Source organism: Trichosurus vulpecula, chromosome 4 (genome assembly GCF_011100635.1).
Source record: "Trichosurus vulpecula isolate mTriVul1 chromosome 4, mTriVul1.pri, whole genome shotgun sequence".
Taxonomy (NCBI): Eukaryota; Metazoa; Chordata; class Mammalia; order Diprotodontia; family Phalangeridae; genus Trichosurus; species Trichosurus vulpecula.
Window position 1 is genome coordinate 164,275,646 of NC_050576.1, and position 18,934 is coordinate 164,294,579.

The 18,934-nt window shown below is 41.2% G+C and overlaps 1 protein-coding gene and 1 pseudogene across 1 annotated transcript; both read right to left on the reverse strand.

Moving 5' to 3' along the window:
• Positions 1–816: 816 nt before the first annotated feature.
• On the reverse strand, positions 817–3,818 carry LOC118848701 (protein S100-A9-like). Its single transcript, XM_036757713.1, has 3 exons — positions 3,780–3,818; positions 3,144–3,314; positions 817–1,259 (listed from the first exon to the last, which is right to left on the reverse strand). Exons 2-3 carry the CDS (start codon positions 3,288–3,290, stop codon positions 1,053–1,055), a joined length of 354 nt encoding a protein of 117 aa, XP_036613608.1. The 5' UTR covers positions 3,291–3,314; positions 3,780–3,818; the 3' UTR covers positions 817–1,052.
• A 10,713-nt stretch (positions 3,819–14,531) lies between these two features.
• LOC118846909 lies at positions 14,532–18,436 on the reverse strand (annotated as a pseudogene).
• Positions 18,437–18,934: the final 498 nt, after the last annotated feature.

Below are 18,934 nucleotides of genomic sequence, written 5' to 3' on the forward strand. Positions count from 1 at the left end.
GTGCCCAGTTTTGGCACAGTGGAAAGAGTTCATGAGCCAGGGTCAAGGGACCTGGGTTTAAATCACTGGCTCTGCAATTTGCTATCTGAGTAATCTTGGGCAAATAACCTCACCTTTCTGAGCTTCAGTTTCCCTATCTGTAAAATGAACAAGCTGGGCTAGATAACTTTTAAGCTCCCTATCAACTCTAAATATATGATTTGTGATCCTATGACCTGGCCACAGCCTACCTTTCTAGTCTTATCTCCCTCTGCTTTCCTAATAGGAAATCTCTGCTCCAACCACATTAATTTCTAAATATTCTATTTTTGCTGTTCTACATTTGCTAAATATTCTTTGGACTTTTCCCGATCTGTACCTTGCTTATACCATTACTGCCAACAATGCCGAATGCCCTCTCCCTACTATCCTACTATCAGAATCCTGCCCATCTTTTAAGGCTCAGCTTATGTGCTGTCTCCTCTATGAAGCTCTCCTTGATCTCCCCAGTCCATGATGATTTTCCCCTCCCCAGAACTCCCATAGCTCTCATGGTTTGTATAACTTTTTTGGCTCTCATTTTCTCCTTTATAATGTTAAAGTGTACTAACCTTGTCTCCCTAAATAGATTGTGAACTCCCTGGGGGGTAGATACTAATTCTGATACATTTTTCTATCTTTGTCTTCCAAATAATACCTAGCAGTTGGTAAGGGCTTAATAAATGGATTAGCTGTTTTAGGGGGCCAATGACGAGTAAGTAGTGTAAGGTTTGCCTAATGGACAGAGCCTTGAGGATGTTGGGGTGGGGGAAGAGGAAAGATGAAGAACCAGAAGAATCAATGGCTCAAAGAAAATCTTTATTGTCCCCAATCATATTGCTAAGGTTATCAGGACACCAGCACCCCCTTCTCTATTTTTTTTTGCCCTCCCTCTTTTGGCTCTATGTAGTCGAAACACTTCTTTGTTGGGGGTGGGATATGGGCAGGGAAGGGATATGGGCAGGGGAGGGAAAGATGAATGTGAAGGGGAGGGAAATTGTTCTTCTTTCCCATCAGTGCTATCGCCCACTATGTCACTTCCCTTTCTGCTTTGGACCCCCCTCAAGGCCAGGCCCATGGTGGTGGCCTTTTGTCAAAGGGTTATCCTCGTGCATCTTTTCATGGGATTCCAGGATCACACGTGCTAACATCACAGAGAATTCATTGAAGCTAAGCTCCTTATCTAGATTTGTGTCCAGCTCGATCATGAGATTTGGGATGTCCTTCAGCTCCTTGGAGTTCTGGGACAGAGGGAAGAAAGAGATAGCATTGGTTACTAGAAGACGCGTGGTGAGGAGCAAGGTAAATTCATCACCTGGGACTCCTGGCAGTGATCCTCATTCTCTTGGAGGCCACTGGGAAAACCCCATACTGATTGTCCACACTAGTGAGGATGCACCCTTAAGAATCCGGGGCTATGACAACATCATATCACCAGCGGTCAGTGTAGATGTGCTCCCCACTCCCCTACCTTCTGTAAATAATAGTCACAGTAATGATAATACTAGCCCTAGAGATAGGGTTTGTGACAAAATAAACACCTTAAAATTGCATAGCAACTTCAGCCATGTAGAGGGGCTTCCCAGCTAGTGGATTTGGGGGTCTACACTTAGAAGCATGATAACATTAAATAAGGACAGCTACCATTTATACAGCACCACTTTACATGTGTTATCTGACTTGATCTTCACAACCGTCCTGTGACACGGGTACTATTACTAGCCCCATTTAATAGAAGAGGTGACTGAGGCTAAGAAAGGTTAAGTAACTTGCCTGGGTTAAGGAGAAGTGGCTGAGACCAGATTTGAACTCACATCCTTCCCAATACCATACCTGGTATTCTATCTGCTACATTAGGGGTGTCATGCTCACATGGAAGCAGATCTCTGATGTATTCACTTAGAAAACGACAAACATTATGCTGTATTCTATTTTTACTTATTTTGCGCTCTATTTTACTTATTTTTACTTAATTTCTTAATTTACTTCCCAATTGCATTTTAATCTGGTTCCAGGTACTCCGTACAGCAAGCAGCCCACTCCTTAGCTACCAGTCTGGGTTCAAATCCTGCCTCAGACTCACACGCGTTATATAAACATGGGCAAGTCATCTATCTCTTAGAGCCTTGGCTTCCTCATCTCTGAAATGGGATCATGGTAGCAACGGTACCTACCTCACAGAATGGTTGTGAGGCTCAGATGAGATAATGAAGGTAAAGCACATTTCAGACTTTAAAATGCTGTATAATATTACTGTTGTTGCTGCCTGGTGAAAAAAATGAACCGCAGGGCCTCCCCCAAACCTGGAGCCACAGTCTCCTCTCTCCGACTCACTTAGTCCTGGTACAACCTCCAGTCTCTCTGAACGCATCTCCACACCCTGCCTGTGATCTCACAGTTTCTGTCCTTATCCTAGCTCCGGGGTGAAAGGGGAATGGGGTTTTTCCCTGTTACGGGGGCATAGAAGGAAGGTCTGGAGCCGTGGGAGGTAGAAAGATCCCTGGATTTGGGAATCTGGGGAGGTGGCATTGCATCTGAGCTCTGTTAACTGAAGGACTGAGAAATCTTCAGGAAGTGACTTTTAGTCTTTGACCTCAGTCATCTCATCTATAAAGTGGGGGTATGAGGCATGATAGATTGGGTTGGATGATCTCTAACATCTCTTCTAGTATTTTTTTCTTTTTTTTTGAGGGGGGAAGGCAGGGCAATTGGGATTAAGTGACTTGCCCAAGGTTACACAGCTAGTACATGTGTCAAGTGTCTGAGGCTGGATTTGAACTCAGGTCCTCCTGACTCCAGGGCCAGTGCTCTACTCACTTGCTGTCTCTTCTAGCTCTAAATCTATGATCCTAAGATTCTTGGGATAATAAAAAAACAAAACAAAAACAAAACAGGACCAGAGAAGTTGATTTCCTGCATCCCTGGATCATCCCATCATGGACTCAAAGAGTGATAGCCTTCTAGAGTCGTAATGACCCTCAGAAGGCAGTCCTTTAGGAACTCAGGCCCCTGTTGTTGTCCCAGCCCAAACCAAGGTCTCTCCTGAAGCCCCTGGGACCTCTAAGCTGTGTTATTTTCCCTACTCCACTTCTGCCCACCTCAGCACCTTTGCCCCCAGACCTCACCTTGATGAAGTTCGGCATCTCCTTGTTCAACAGCTGCTTCATTTCCTTGCAGTTCAGGGCATCTCTGTCTTCATACTTTACGGAGTATTTGTGGAAGGTATCAACGAAGGTTTGCAGAGCATTTTTCAATGTACACTGTTGCGTCATGATAGTTGACCTTGGTCTCTCGGTCTGCAATGGAGAAGGAACAGAGTGAGCTAGGGTGCTGGAATCTGTCTCTCTGCGCTGGTCAAGGAGGGTTAAGGAGGGTGGGTGGGTGACTACCTTAAGGGAGGTGCAGGAGCCTCTGCCCTCGGGAAACTTGAGGGGTGATGGGATGGGTTAGATTAGGGAGAGATACACATGCAGGAATTTAGTCTTAAGGTCACTCACTCTGGCTAACAAAGGATTCACGGGAATGCTGTCCACATTAAATAGGAAGGGATGGAATGGGAGGGATCCCTGAAAGAGGTGCCTTTTAAGAAGAGTTTGGAGGAAGTGGAGGGGATGCCAAATGGCAAAGGAAGGAGGGTGAAGTACCCCTGGGCCTGGGGTGGGAGATGGGATAGCCTATGCACAAGCTAAGGGGTGGGGGGTGGTGCCGTTGGAAGCCCTAGCCTCTCTGACCCAGAAAAATCCATGAGCTCCTTGACTTACCAGAGAGCAGGCTGGAGGAGAGCTGGCTTCTTCACAGAGAGGAATGGAGTGAGTTGGGCAGGCCTGACATTTATAGGAGTGCCCTGCTTGGGCTCCAGGGCGGTTACCAGTGGCAGATGATTTCGTTTTTTTTCCTCAGTGATTGCTTCACAGGTGTGTAGTTTGGTAATTTTGAGCAGGGTTGTCATGGTCCGGAAGGGTGTGGGGGGCAGGGCAGGAGGAAGGTTGGAGGAAGGGGAAGGGCAACTGTTCACATTTCTCCTTTGTCTTTTTGTGAACTTCCCAGTTCTCCCCCCACCCTCCCTCTTCTGCTCTTCTTCTCCTCCAAGATGGTTTGGGAGGAAATAAATCAGCCTCTGTCTTCCCAGTGGCAGAGACTACAGGCTTTCACCACCACAACTGGCCTCAAAGGGCATTTATCCTGTAATTAAGAATATCGGCATTATTACATATGTTTCTTATTCCTTTAAGGACTAAGGTCCATGAGGCCAGAGATCATGTCTTTCCTAAACTGCGTTTTCTCTAATTCCTGGTATAGTGTTCTGCACTCGATAATTTGAATTTATTAATTTGATAAGAAAAAAATATTAACTGTCTCCTAGGTGCTGGGCTTGGTGTTAGGGGTTCCCCACCCCTGTCAGCTAGGGGATATGTGATAACTAAGAAACTTTTTCTTGAGAAACCCATCTTGTAGATATCCATCAATACTTAACATATAAGCCAGAGTATAAGGGGATAAGAATAAGAAAAATAGACCTTGAGAGTTAGAAATCTCAGCGGTCACCTAGTCTGATTTTCTCATTTTACAGATGAGAAAAGAAAGACCCAGAGAGATTAAAGGGCTTAGCCAAGACCACGGCTAGTATACATGAGGGTCAGGACTCAGACCCATGTCACAGAATCAGAGATTTAGAGCTGGTGATGAAGTTGGGAATTTAGTTTCAACCCCCTCCTCTTACAAACAAAGAAGCTGAATCTCAGAGTGACTTGTCCGAGGTCACATAGGTAGTAACTAGCTGGGATAGAATTTGAATTCAGGTCTTTTGACTTCATATCTCGTTTTCTTTATACATCATTAGGTTTTCTAGCTCCAAGACCAATGATTTATCCATTATTATAGTACATCGAGAATGACAAAGTGCTATAGGAATTCAGAGAAAGGAGAGATTTCTTTTGGCTGGGAGACAGCAAAGAATATTCAGGGAAGACTTAGTGGAGGAGATAGTATCTAGGCTGAAATGGATCTTGAAGAATGGGTAGAATTTATACAGAAAGATGGGATGGGGAGTATAATGTGTAAAAATCAATAATCAATGCCTCGAGGGCTTTGCTGTGTATTGCCTTGCTAGTCTTTTATCAGCTGCAATCATTTTAATAGGATAAGAGGCAACTGTGACTTATGGTAGGAATATAGTCCTGGATGAAAGCTTGTGCCTAACAAAAACCAAGCTGTAGTCCCAGGGAAATCCCTAAGCTAAGCTAATTTTAGGAATATAATTATCATCATCTTTATATTAAAATATACCAGGTAAAACATAAAAAGGCTTGCTTCTTGTAACACTATAAAAATAAACTTACTGTACTTACTGTAACAGCATATGTAATGAGCTGCATATTGTGACATCATGGCCTGCTTGAGCCAAGAGCCTGCTTGAGTAAAAGAGTGTTGACCAACAGCAAAGTTAGCCTACTTGCACCAAACATAAATCAAGAGAACCATAAAAAATTGTGAATTCTGTCACTTGGGGTCTGAGCAGACTGTAGACCCCACCTTTGCTTCTCTCAATAAAGGTTGGTTTCTCTGCCCAGAAAGGCTTCCCGGTTTCTTTATTTCAGGGGGCGTATTTTGGCCTAGGAAATTTGTGTGAGCAAAGACTCCCATTTGAAAAAGGGCTAAGCCAGTGTGGGGAAGAGAACTGGCAGATAGATCATTCTGTCTGGAGAGGAAGGTAGGGTACATACTGCACAAAGCTTTGAATGTCAAGTTAAATGTTTATGCAATCGGCCCTGTTTGCTGTTTATTTTCTTTCCCTAGTAGTATCTTGGATGAAGGCATAGACTGTAACATGCTTTTCAAACTTGCAGATGACAAGAACTTGGGAGGGATAGTTAGCACAGTGCATATTTAGAATCTCAAAAGATCTCTATAAGCTAGAAACATAGGCTGACTCTTAGAAGGTATAATTTAATAGGAATAACGGTGAAGTTCTGCAACTGGGTTCAAAAAGTCAAGTTCACAAGGATGGGATTGGGGAAACCTGATTAGAAAGTAGCCTATGTAAACAAGACCTTGGGATTTTAGTGTACTATATATTCAAAATAAGCCAACAATATGGCAGGGCAGCCCGAAAGTCTGTGAAGGTTGTATCAATAGAGGCATAGTGCCTAGAAAGGAAGTGATAAGGCAAAATCAAAAGGCGAGTGGTTCTTTCTCCTGTATTGGTTGGACTAGGTGGTCCTCTGAGATCACTTCCAACTCTGAAATTAAGTGATTCTGTGGGAATGGAAACCATGCCCTATGAGGTTTGATGGAAGCAGCTAGGGATGTTTAGCCTGGAGGACAGAAGATTTGGTGGTAGGTTGAGGAGGGCACAATAGTAGGCACTGAACATTTGAAGTGCTGTCATGTGGAAGAGAATGAGAGACTTTTTGTGTAAATCTTGGAAAGATGGATTTCACCTCGATGTCTAGAAGAGTTTTAATAACAATTAGAACTGTCCTAGAGTGGAGTGTACTGCCCAGGGAAATAATGGATTCCTCCGATGGAGGTCTTTTTTGGTGGAGGTTAAATGACCAATTGTTATGTATAGTGTAAAGTGGGTTCTCTTTCAAGTTTAGTTTGGACTAGATTAGGGGCTCTTCACCTGGTGGGGGATCCATAAATTGGTTTTAAAATATTTTGGTAATTCTGTTTCAGCACAATTGGTTTCCTTTGTAATCCTACGTATTTTATTTTATTTATTTAAAAACATTATCTTGAGGAAGGGTCCCTAGGCTTTGGAAGGCATCTATGCTCAGCACTATACCACCAACGCTGACTTTGGCAGACTTCAGAAGGGATCTATGGCACACAAAAGGTTAAGAGCCCATGAATTAGAGGGGCTTCTGCATCTGAAGAGGCTTAATAAGAAATGCTAATTGTCTAACTGAATCACAGCACAGAAATCACAGAATTTCAGAGTTGGATAGTGGCCATCTAGTCCAATATATACATGAAAGGAATTTTCATGAACATACTAATAAGTGAGCTGTGATTTAGTTAACTGAGGGTTCATGGAGAAGGGTGATGAATGGTAAAAATAGGAAAGGATGAAGAGGCCAGAAAGCAAAATTATAGAGAAAGCTTTGAATGTCAGGCTAGGAGTGCTTGGAGTTGACCCTGAAGACTGTAGAGGACCACTGGAAGTTTTTGGTCAGTGGATGAAGTGGGATTGGGGGTAATTTTATAGGAGGCATGCACTGAATTACTCCAGTAACCTATGTAGGCAGGGAGGTCAGTTGGAGACAATTGCATTTGCAATGAGGTGGTGGAAAAGTGTTACTAGGTATGAGAATGGAAATGAGGGGACAGATGCAAGAGGCATTGTGAAGGCATGCTCATTTTGTAAATACTTCCTCTTCTACATCGGCTTGGCACTCCTATTTGCTGTCATCCCATGATTTCATATTTCATATTAGTGTACCTGCCTTTGCCAGGAACCTGCAGAGAGTAAGGCTGTCCCACAGGCTCCCCAAGTTTCTGGGCAGTGCCCTGAGGGGTATTTGGCATTTCTTGGTATTGGATTTGTATTCATCCTGGAATTAGGGTGGGATGGGGAAGACATTATCTCCCTCCCTAATTCCACCCCTCTTCCAAACCTCCCTGTTTCTGTTGAGAGCAATAACATCTCTCTATATTCCCTGAGGTTCAACATCTCGAAGTTATCCTTGACCCTCCCTCCTCTCTTACCATCTATATCCCATATTCAGGTTGCCAAGTTTTGTGGGTTCTACCTCCTCAACATTTCTTTCATCTTCTTTCCATTCCCAAGTGATGAGGCCCTCATAACTTCTCACTTGAACTATCGCAATAGTCTCCTTCCTAACTGGAGACTCACCTTCCAATCCATCTCTTCTCCAACCCACACTCCACACAACTGCCAAAATAAAATTCCTAAAGTACAATTGTACCATTAGCTTTAGCGGGTCCCTATCACCTCAGGATAAAATGCAAACTCTTCATATTGGTAACTAAAGTCCTTCCCAACTTGACTCCAGGCGACCCTTCCAGGTTTATTTCACTTTATTCCCTTTCCCTCACTGTACATACTGGCCTACTTACCATTCCTCAGACTTGGCATTCTATTTCTCATCTCTGTAACTTTGTATGGTGTTATGGGCCTGGATGCTCGGAGAACTAGGGAAGCTTGAGTTAATCTCTACACTAGGGAAACATCAGCAGGTGTGTGTGTGTGTGTGTGTGTGTGTGTGTGTGTGTGTGTGTGTGAACCAAGAAGCAATGGGGCAGACCTGGGGCAGTTTGAGTCAGTTTACCCCCACGTCGGTTGATTTGGGAGTCAGATGTGGGCCTTTGGACAAAAAGAATATAAAAACAGCTTCAAGATTTTGGCAGAACATTCCTGAGACCTCAGGGAACTTCCTTTCAGATCGCTATTATTTAATCTTCTTGACTACAGCTTTTGTTTGTTTTAATTTTCCTGGGCTGTCTTTTTCTTTTTAAACCTCCTTGTAGATTGCTGCTAGCTGGAGGTTGTTAGATATGTTTTTATTAAAGAAATTGTTTATTTGAACTCTTAGGCTCTGGGTCCATGGAATCAGATGCAGAACCTTAACCAAGACAACAAGTGCATCTACTGGGCCTGGAACACACTCACTCCCTCTCACCTTCGATTCTTAGAATCTTTAATGTCCTTAAGGCCAGGTGCAAGTCCTGTCTCCTTCAGGAAAGCTTCTCCTGATTACTGAACCTGACAGTGACCTTCACACGCTAATAATGACTCTTCCCAGAATCATAGACTCTTGGAGTTAGAAGGGACCACAGAGACCATCTAATATAATCTGTATATTTCTCATACCTAGAGTATCCCTGAACAGGAATCCCTATGGTGCCCAAGCACCAGCATTTAATTGTTTCATCCACTTCTTATGTACTGCCTTGTATTGCTTGACTGTCCATGAATATACGTCTTGTCTATATTGTAAACTCCCAGAATGCAGGGACCATATTTTCTTCATATCCCTCCATAGGCTCTAAGCAGGGGCCTATTGTACACACTGTAGCTGCTCAGTAAATATGTGTGGAATGAATGAATGCATTGTACAATTACTGTAAAGCCCATGAATCTTTCAATGAAACCTTGGGTAAGCTTCCTCTGCACTCAGTGTGCTCTCTACTTTTTAGGCTAATGGGAATGGGGCATGGGTGGGGAGCAAAGATTATATAAAATGATATTGTTGGCACTTGGCATGCTTGGTGTGATGAATTTTATTTATTTTCCAGCCAGCAGATGAACTGCCCCAATCGTGTTTGGCTTCAATGGGTTTGAATTTCTTGAACTGACCCTGGTGCTTGACAGTAGGAGGTCCAAGACTAGGCCAGGGGGCAGCTAGCTAGGGATGTAGTGTGGGTTCTAGAGCATCCCAAGACAAACCACCACTCATGATTAAGTCAGATTTGCCTGCTCATGCCTAACCTACAAGTGTTCCAACAGGGAAGACCTCTGGTGCCCCCATGCGGCCTCCCTCAGATTTAACATTTGCTGTGGGAAGTGAGAGCTGAGACTTCAAAATTAGCCTGCAGGGTTAGGAATTGGGGTGTTATCAGAATTTTTCTTTTTATTTATATTTATAATTTCACAAAATTTGACTGTCTCCTTGTTTTTAGAGGATCATCTGGAAGAATTAAAGCAGTGCCTCTCTTGTCTGAGTTGCTTAGGAAAATGCCCATTTGGGGGTCCTTTCTCAAAAGCTCCTTGGAAATATGGACTGGTCTCTTATCCAGTGGGTTGGGCATCAGTCAGTCATCAAATATGTCTTGAACAAATAAGTACTGAGAAATAGGAGACTAATTCCCTGTCCTTGGTACTAGTTTCCTCTTCTTGGTGACAGTAACAGTCCCTCACATCCTTAACCATTTGTAGTGCTCCAACCAGCAGAACAGTTTTATAGGGGAAAAAGCAAAAGCAAACAAACAAAAAACAAAACAGTGGGCTTAGGGTTGGGAGGTCTGAGTCTGATCCTTAGCAGCTGTGTGACTGAAGGGAGATAATTTAACCTCTCTGGGTCCCTGCTTCTTCATTTATAATATGTAGGTATTAATAAGTGAATACTTTCTACACAGGGCAGTCATGAGGAAGACCTACAAATGGGATGTCTCTTCTTTCTATTTGCTTATTTCATTTGGGAAAATTTCATCTCTGGGGAAGGGACAGGCTGGTGCTTTAAGATTCAGCTCAGTAGTTTAGCAAATCCTTAGAATCATCTACTATTAGTTTGATTTAATCATTTTACAGATTAAGAAACTGAGGCCCCAAGAGAGGAAGTGACTTGCTGAAGATTCCATAGTGCCATGATTCCATCGCATCAAGTCACACCCTTTTGTGGAATGAGTGACTTGTACGCGAATGAAAGAATAAGAAGGAAAATAATCTTAGAACATTAGGTTAATAAATACTAAAAAGTTCCTTGAGAGGAATGACTTTTTTGACTCTTTTTGTATCCCCAGAATTCTTTTAGCACAGAGTTTTAGTAGGTGCTCAATAAATGTATGTTGACTTGGGGATAAAGTCTTCAAATCCTGCCCCAGATTCAACTTCCTAGCCTGTATGACTCTGGGAAAGTCATACAGTGCTTCTGGGTCTTGGTTTCCTCACTTGCAAAATGGACTCCTGGCCTTTAAGATTCCTTCAAGATCTCAATCTATGCCACTCAAGGTCTAATTCTTCATATTGGCTGATGTGGTGAGATGGTGGTGGTGGTGGCGGTAAGAAGGCTTCATGGAATAGGGAGGTTGGATCTGGGCTTTGGGTTTTTTTTTTTTGGAGGGAGAAGGCAAAGCAATTGGGGTTAAGTGACTTGCCCAAGGTCACACAACTAGTTAAGTATCAAGTATCTGAGGCCAGATTTGAAGTCAGGTCCTCCTGACTCCAGGGCTGATGCTCTATTCACTGTACCACCTAGCTGCCCCTGGATTTGGGTTTTGGAAGGAGGTCTTTTCATACTCTCTGACCAAGAGTCTGTCCTTTGGAAAAATATTAGTCTCCATTTTGGAGAAGTTGCACAACAGTGGAGGAGGAAGAGAAGAATGGGGAGGAAGCAGTGATAAAACAGTGGGATTCCTAAATTTCTAAACCAGGAAATTCCTGGTGACTATAGTTCTGTCCTCATGACCAATGTGAGTAATACAAATTCCCATTCAAATTGCTTCTGATTCCCAGGCCAGAGCTCTTTCTGTCATATCACTTCATCTTCCAATTTAATTGAATTCAACATAATTTTATTATGTAGCTGTTGCATGTAAGACAATATTCTCAGTCCTAGGGATACAAATGAAAAAAAAATAGTTCCTCCCCTCAAAGAACTTACATTTAAGAGGCGAGCGGATGGTGGGAAACAACTCACACATAAGAAAGGAAGGACAAAGCATGTACAAAGGATATTCAGGAGGAAGAGAGGGATCAGGTAGGTAAATAGACTTTTGGGCTGCCCTGCCATCTTGTTGGCTTATTTTGAGTACTAAAATCCCAAGGTCTTGTTTACACAGGACTTGTTTACAAGTCCATACACTAGTCCATCCTTCATTCGGTTGCCAAAGTGGTCTTCCCCTAGTGCACATCTGACCATGTCACCTCTACCTCCTTCCACCCTTCCCCCAATTCAGTAAACTTTAGTTACTTCTAGGATCAAATATTAAATCCCCCGGTGTTCAAAGCTTGGGAATAACTTGTGCCCCCTCCCAATCCCCCCACTTTTCCAGTCTTCTTACACCTTACATATCCCATCCCCTCTCCTTGCCCTTGACATCTGTCTGCTTGAACCAGATATTCCCTCTCTTGACTTTGGCCATTTTCACTGCCTTTCCCCTGTGCACAGAACGCTCTCCTTCTTCATCTTCACTTCCTGGCTTTCCTGGCTTTCTTTAAGTCCCTGCTAAAATCCTGCCTTCTACATGAGACCTTTCCTGATCTCCCTTAATTCTAATGCCTTCCCTTGGTTGATTATCCAATTTATCTTGTTTACATCTTGCTTGTATATTGTTGTTTTTATGTTTCTTCCTTATTAGCCTGTGAATCCCTTGACAGCTGCATTTGTTTTTTGGCTTTCTTTGTAACCCCAGCACTTAGTGCAGTGCCTGACACATAGTGCTGAATAAATGTTTATTGACATTTAACTGAGATGGTATCAGAACTGTGCTTTGATTCTGTCGGGTGGAAGCGAGGATGGAACATATTCCAGATGTAAGGGAGTACTTAGGCAAGACCAGCCATATATATTAGTGCTATAACTTATCATGACAAGTAGATGCTCTATAGAGCATTTAGGGGAGCACACAGATAAGAATTTGGTAGGATAGAAAGGTCTTCATGTAGTGTTATTCAAGCTCCCAGGTGGGAATACCGATATCTACAATATTACAGATCCAGTAGTGTTTACCAGCTAAGCAGTGCAGTGGATAGAGGGCTGGTCTGGAGTCGGGAAGATCTGAGTTCAAATCTGGTCTCGGACACTTCCTAGCTGTGTGACCCTAGGCAAGTCAATTAACCCTTTTTGCTTCAGTTTCCTCATCTACAAAATGATCTGGAAAAGGAAATGGCAAACCACTCCAGTATCTTTGCCAGGAAAATCCCAAATGGGGTCACAGAGTTTGCCATGATTGAAAATGACTCAAGTCACAATAACAATAGAATTGACCAAAACATTGTTCACCATAGCTCTAGGAAATAGTGTAAGTCTTATGACTCCAGTTTAACAGATGAGGAAATTGAAGCTCCAGAAAGTTAAGTAATTTGTATGTAGTCATAAATATTGGAACCTGCAATCAGCTCCAAGGTGGTTGCTCCCCAGTGCACCAAGTGGACCATCGCATCATGAATAATCAGTCTTTGCTACCATCTAGTGGTCAAATCTTGTAAGCTCATCTTCTCTTTTAAGCCTTCAGGGAAATAAATTTGCCATCAACAACTGTTGCAGTTTCATCTTGTACATTTTTGCAGGTTGTATTGTTATTGCAATTATCCTTAATAGAATTTATTCTTCTTTTTATAACTTTGGGTTTTGACTCAATCATTCTTAAGCAAATCATTCTTGTCTCTATTTAGGACTACAAATTTTAATTATTATTTACCTCAGTTACCATTCTAATTGTGTGGTCTATAAGAGTAGTGTTTAAAATGTCTGCTTTTTGGCATTTTTTTGTTTTGGTGGATTTTTCCAAGGCTAGAGATCAAGCTGTGACTATTACTAATAGCGTAATTTTCTTCCTTTCCCCGAGACTGATGTTATTTATTTATATAGAAAAACATATCCTGACCAATATTTTCCAATGTGCCCCCAAATATCAGGAGACAGAAAGATCATTATGGCTCCAGTAGCGATGCCAGGGCAACCCACTGGTCTTAGATCAAGGACATCAAGGTCATAGCATTAGCCATACCTTTATGACCATAAGGAGGCTGGAGATGAAATATATTAAATATGCATGAAACATCTCTGAATAATAGTCTAATTTAACTAAACTAACCAAAAGCAGTTTAGTTGAAGAGAATGAGGAATCAACCTCTCTCCCAATATATTGTATGATATATATCTCTTATTGGTGATTAGCACTTTCTTTTTTTTTTTTGGCATTTCTTTTTGGCAGAGCAATTGGGGTTAAGTGACTTGCCCAAGGTCACACAGCTAGTACATGTGTCAAGTGTCTGAGGCTGGATTTGAACTCAGGTCCTCCTGACTCCAGGGCCGGTGCTCTACTCACTGCGCCACCCAGCTGCCCCAATTAACACTCACTTAAGTTTATAAAAATTGATAATTTGTTCAGCATTGAAGACATGGAGATAAACTTAAGTCAATAAGCATGTGGATTTATATATTTTATGTAGATTATTGCCCCTTTCTGCTTTTCTCTGACTCTCACTATCTCAGGGGGCAGCTCCAACAGTTGAGGAATAGTTTCTCATTTTCAAAGAGTTAATCCTTTAGTCATGTCCCACTGTTTGTGAGAAAACCCGTTTGGAGTTTTCTTGGTAATGATACTGAAGTGGTTTGCCATTTCCTTCTCCAACTCATTCTACACATGAGGAACCTGAGGCAATCAGGGTTAAATAACTCACCCAGGGTCACACAGCTAATAAGTGTCTGAGGTTGGATTTGAACCCAGGTCTTCCTGTCTCCAGGCCTGGCATTCTATCCACTGTGCCACCTAGCTGCCCACATGTACCAAGGTTTAAAAATATTTAAAATGACATTTGCAATGTGTCATTGGAGTATGACCCAGTATTTTCCTTGACCTTTAATAAAGATATTTTGAAAAATCCCCGCCCCCCTGCCCCGATCATTCACATTTTAAAATTTCTCAGAGATTACTTATGCAGGAATGGAGGGAAGGAGGTGGTGGTGGGAGAAATTATTTAAGGCAAGACCTATGAGGTGTCATATGTTAATTTCTCTTTAAACATTTTCAAGAATAAATGTAAATCCTGTGATGTGGCAGATCCATCAATCCAATTAACCAGCCTATGTATAGAATGTTTGACTTTATAATTTCACCAGCAATAAAAGAACCCAGACAACCAGAATGAGAAATCGGGTGTTAAGCTCTTCCTCCTTTATGGTGGTGGCTAAAGCAGTGACTGGCCTGGTGCTTTATGATGCCTTTCTCATCTGTAGCCCATCTTCCTTATACTGTTTTCCTTCAGGAGTCTCTTAACTGCTACTTGTAGCCTCTTACATTCTTCCGTGACTTTCTTAGCTTTGATATTATGCAAAGAAGAATGTACAGATTTAGAAGTGACAGATGATTCCAACATCAGTGCCATTGTGGCTATGGTTTTATTTATTTGTGTATCAGATGGTTTATCGTTCACTGCTGGCAATTTAAACACACATCTAAAAAAAAATCATAAGATCTCCTGGTTTTGCCTCCTCCACTGCTTCCATAATTGAGGTGCTGGTCAGAGCAAACATTGGTTGAACCATAAACTTCCGTTTGCTTTTCTCATTAGGATCAATTAATCCAATCGGTCAATAAATTGCATCACAAATACATTAATTCATTTTGCACCAGTAGTTCTACTATTATGTTTCGCATAGTACTGGCAGAGTTCAGTGGTCTTCACTTTAAAACATGTGTTTCAATCTGAAGGGTTGCCAAGATTTAGGTTGGTGGTGACATCATCTGTGAAGAGAATGTTTCTGAGAGATCACTGTAAACAAAAGAAGAAAATTCCTTGTTGAAAAAACTTCTAAGAAATATCTCCAGTTCAGAGGCAGTGTTACATAGTAAATACTGTGGTGGGCTAAGAGTCAGGAAGACCTCGGTCCCAATCTCACTTCAGACACTAACTCTGTCTGTTACATTTTAAAAAATTTTCATATTTTATTTTTCCCATTACATGTAAAAACATTTTTAACATTCATTTTTAAAAGAAAAAATTGGGTTCCAAATTCTCTCCCTCTCTCCCCCTTCTCCATTGAGAAGGCAAGCAATTTGATATGGGTTATACATGTGCAGTCATGCAAAACATATTTTCATGTCAGTCATGTTGGAAAGAAAACACAGACTTAAAAAAAAAACAAGAAAAATAAAGTAAAGAAGTATGCTTCAGTCTATATTCAGACTCCATTAGTTCTTTCTCTGGAGATGGATAGCATTTTTCATCACAAGTCCTTCAGAATTGTCTTGGATCATTGTATTGCTAAGAATCTTTGCTACTTTTTTTGATAATTACTTTATATTCTACGATGTAGTAAATTTTTGTAAGTGTACTGAGCACATTTGCATAAAGTGTCACATAAGTTTATTTCCCTCCAAAAATCTAGCAAATCAAAATTTCTAGTATTTTGTCTGTGACTTCTTCCTTATTAGCTTTTGTTTAACCTGTCATATTCAGAAAATGAGGTATTGAAACCCCTCACTATTAATACTTTTCTATTTAGATCTTTTTGTGATTCAGTTATTTCCTTAAAATTTGATATTAGCAGTCTATTTATAGTTTGCTTGATTTCTTTTTTTCAGATTATGTGGTTTAAAATATCAATTTCTTGTTTACCATGTTTGTAGATGCTCATCAATTACCTTTTAATTTTCAGTTTTGCTGGTATACAGTTTTGTATAATAGTTTTCTATAACTTTTTATTTCCTTTTATGAATTAACTTTGTAAGTATTTTACTTTAGCCATTTGATTTTCCTTTTTTTCTTTTATTTTTATAATCAATTTAATGAATGGTTTATCACATTTTTTAGTGTTTAAAAAAACCCCAGCACTTAGTTTTTATCTGTTCTACAGTCTTTTTGATTAAGAAACTTCGTTTCATTTTAAACCTTTCAACCTTAAGCTTTCCACTCCTTCCATTTTATAGTACTCATTGAGACCTAGCTCCCTGCTAATGACACGGCATCTCCAATCACATTTTCTACTGATGATTGTACATTCACTTATACCCCTTGATTCACTGGTTATGGCAGAGAAGTTGGACTACTCCTTACCTTCGTATTAGGAGACTTCAACATACAAATTGATGATATTCTTTCAAAAACCCTCAGAAAAATTGAGGACCTATTTGAAGGCAAGCCACAAATACTGACTGAAGTGGGGGATGGCTGCAAGGAAATCTTGTCCATTGTTTCATTTGTGCATGACTATCTTTAGAGTTGAAGACTATAGTTGAGAAACTATAAATCACAGAACTGTTTGGGAATGAGGGGGAAATTGTACGTTTGATGCTCTTATCGTTTTAACTGAGTTAGAGAAGGGTCACTACTCATAGGAAGGCCCCGATTAGAGGTATTTGAAGATATAGGAGAAGAGGGGAGATGAGAAGCTAGAAATCGGTAGAATGAGAAGAAGACAAAGAAACTGACAGTGGAGAATCACTCTTGCTCTTTGAAAGAAAGAAGAGAATCAGAAGACAAGTGCTCCTGATTTGGGCTGAGTCAGTTGAAAGGGCCAACTGAAGTTGGCATTTTCCGCAGCTGTTGGCTACTCACCAGAAGAAACCGATGCTCCTTTGTGAACAGCTGGCTAGGATGGATGTTTCTTAGTTTATCTAGAGCTTGACAGCTGACTGACTGTAAAAAAGTCCTATAAATGCTATGAGAGATAATTGGAGGAAATCAGAATCCTTTTGCTATGTGAAGAATGACCACCTACTGACCTCCCTGGATTCCTTTAAATCCCAACAAAAACCCTATCTCTTACTGGAAGCCTTCCCCAACCCCTTTTAATTCTATTGCCTGCCCTTTGTTAATTATCTAATATTTACCCTGCATATAGCCTGCTCTGTATATATTTATTTGCATGTTATCCCTTCCATTAGATTGCACAGTGCCAGGCACCTAGGCACATAATAAATGTTTATTGATTACTTGTAGAGCTGCCTGGTATAATTTCCCTTTAGTGTTATATATAGTCCAAGAGTGGGGAAACTTTCTGGCTTGATCATGTTGCCCTGTATTTCCCTCTCTGGCTTGAGAGGAAAAAATTACTCAGAGTCCCAGAGAACCTGGCAATTCTCTGACTTAAAGGAACTGCTTGTCACTGAAATATGCTAACATTGCTTCAGCACCTGCCAAAGGGGGCAAGCCTGGGAAGTTGTAGACTCCAGTCTTAGGGCTGCTATTTCCCTGAAAGAGTATAATGCTACTCTTTAATGGTGTTTTAGTGGCCCAAAAATCAGTAGAGAAATGGCTTTGTCTAAAAGGAGAATGGAGAGTCTTAGAAGAGCAGGTGATGAATGGTATAGACCAGGGGTGGGGAACCTGTGGCCTTGAGGTCGCATGTGACCGTCTATGTCCTTGGGTTTGGCCTTTTGACTGAGTCCAAGTTTTACAGAACAAATCCTTTTACTAAGGGGATTTGTTCTGTGAAGTTTGGATTCAGTTAAAGGACCACACTTGAGGACCTAGAGGGCTGCATGTGGCCTTGAGGCCACAGGTTCCTCACCCTTGGTATATTCTGTTTCCTAAAAGCAGTAAATGGCAGGCTTGAATTCCAGAGTCATGAGTTGCCCCACGGACATGGGTTTCCCTATTACTCGTATTTTTCATTATCTTTCTTTAAGTGTGCACCTACTCTCCATGGTCACTGCTTGAATTGGTGGGAGAGTGTGTCCTAGGTAACATAATAGTATACTTATAAGCCTAGGACACACTCTCCCACCAATTCAAACAGTGATCATGGAGAGTACAGGAAGGAATAGAAAGCAGTACCCTAGGTGGCTGCTCTGAACCATACCAGTACAATGGTGTTCTCTCACAGTTTCATATGCCCAGCTTGTATTCCCAATTCACTGTGCTGTGGTGGTGGTACACAGGTGAAATATACTATATTTTTGCTCATGTTTGCTCATGATAATCAATCTAGCATACACAGTAGCAAGGGGAATGCTGTGTCTTTGGTTGCATTGAGTCCCTTTTCCCTCTTCCCCTTTCAAACGCCATGCTACTCCCCTTGTTATATCACTTTGTCTTCTTATCTTTTGCCATCTTTCTAAGCACAGTGAAGGTTAGGTTATAAACTGGGCAGATGAAACTATGACCAAATGTCAGTGTTCAGGTAGGGGCCAAAATGACCACCTGTTTAATTATTTCATTTTATCAATAATAGATCTTTCATCATAGATACCAGATCTTTATTGACACCGGGTCCTCCTTCATTTCCCTTAAAGTGTGTATGATTTCATTTGATAGGTCTTTTGTTGTTTCACTTTTACTTTTTTGGCCATCACTGAAGTAATTTTGTTACTTTTTCCTCCTGGCGGCTTCTTTTCGGGACTTTTAAATTAAAAAAAATATTGATCTTTTCTTTTATATCATATTCATTTCCTCTCTCCCTACCTACTCATTGAGCTAGTCCTTGTAGCAACAATAGCAACAACAATGAGATGGGGGGAAAAACATCATTTTAACTAAAACTAGTCAGCACATCAACCCAGTTTG

What these genes read in the sequence shown, in the direction of transcription:
- LOC118848701 (XM_036757713.1), bottom strand. Translation starts at nt 3,290, where the DNA reads ATGACGCAACAGTGTACATTGAAAAATGCTCTGCAAACCTTCGTTGAT. An exon ending in AGATGCCGAACTTCATCAAG is followed by an intron (nt 1,260 to 3,143) that starts GTGAGGTCTGGG and finishes CCTCTGTCCCAG; the next exon opens with AACTCCAAGGAGCTGAAGGA.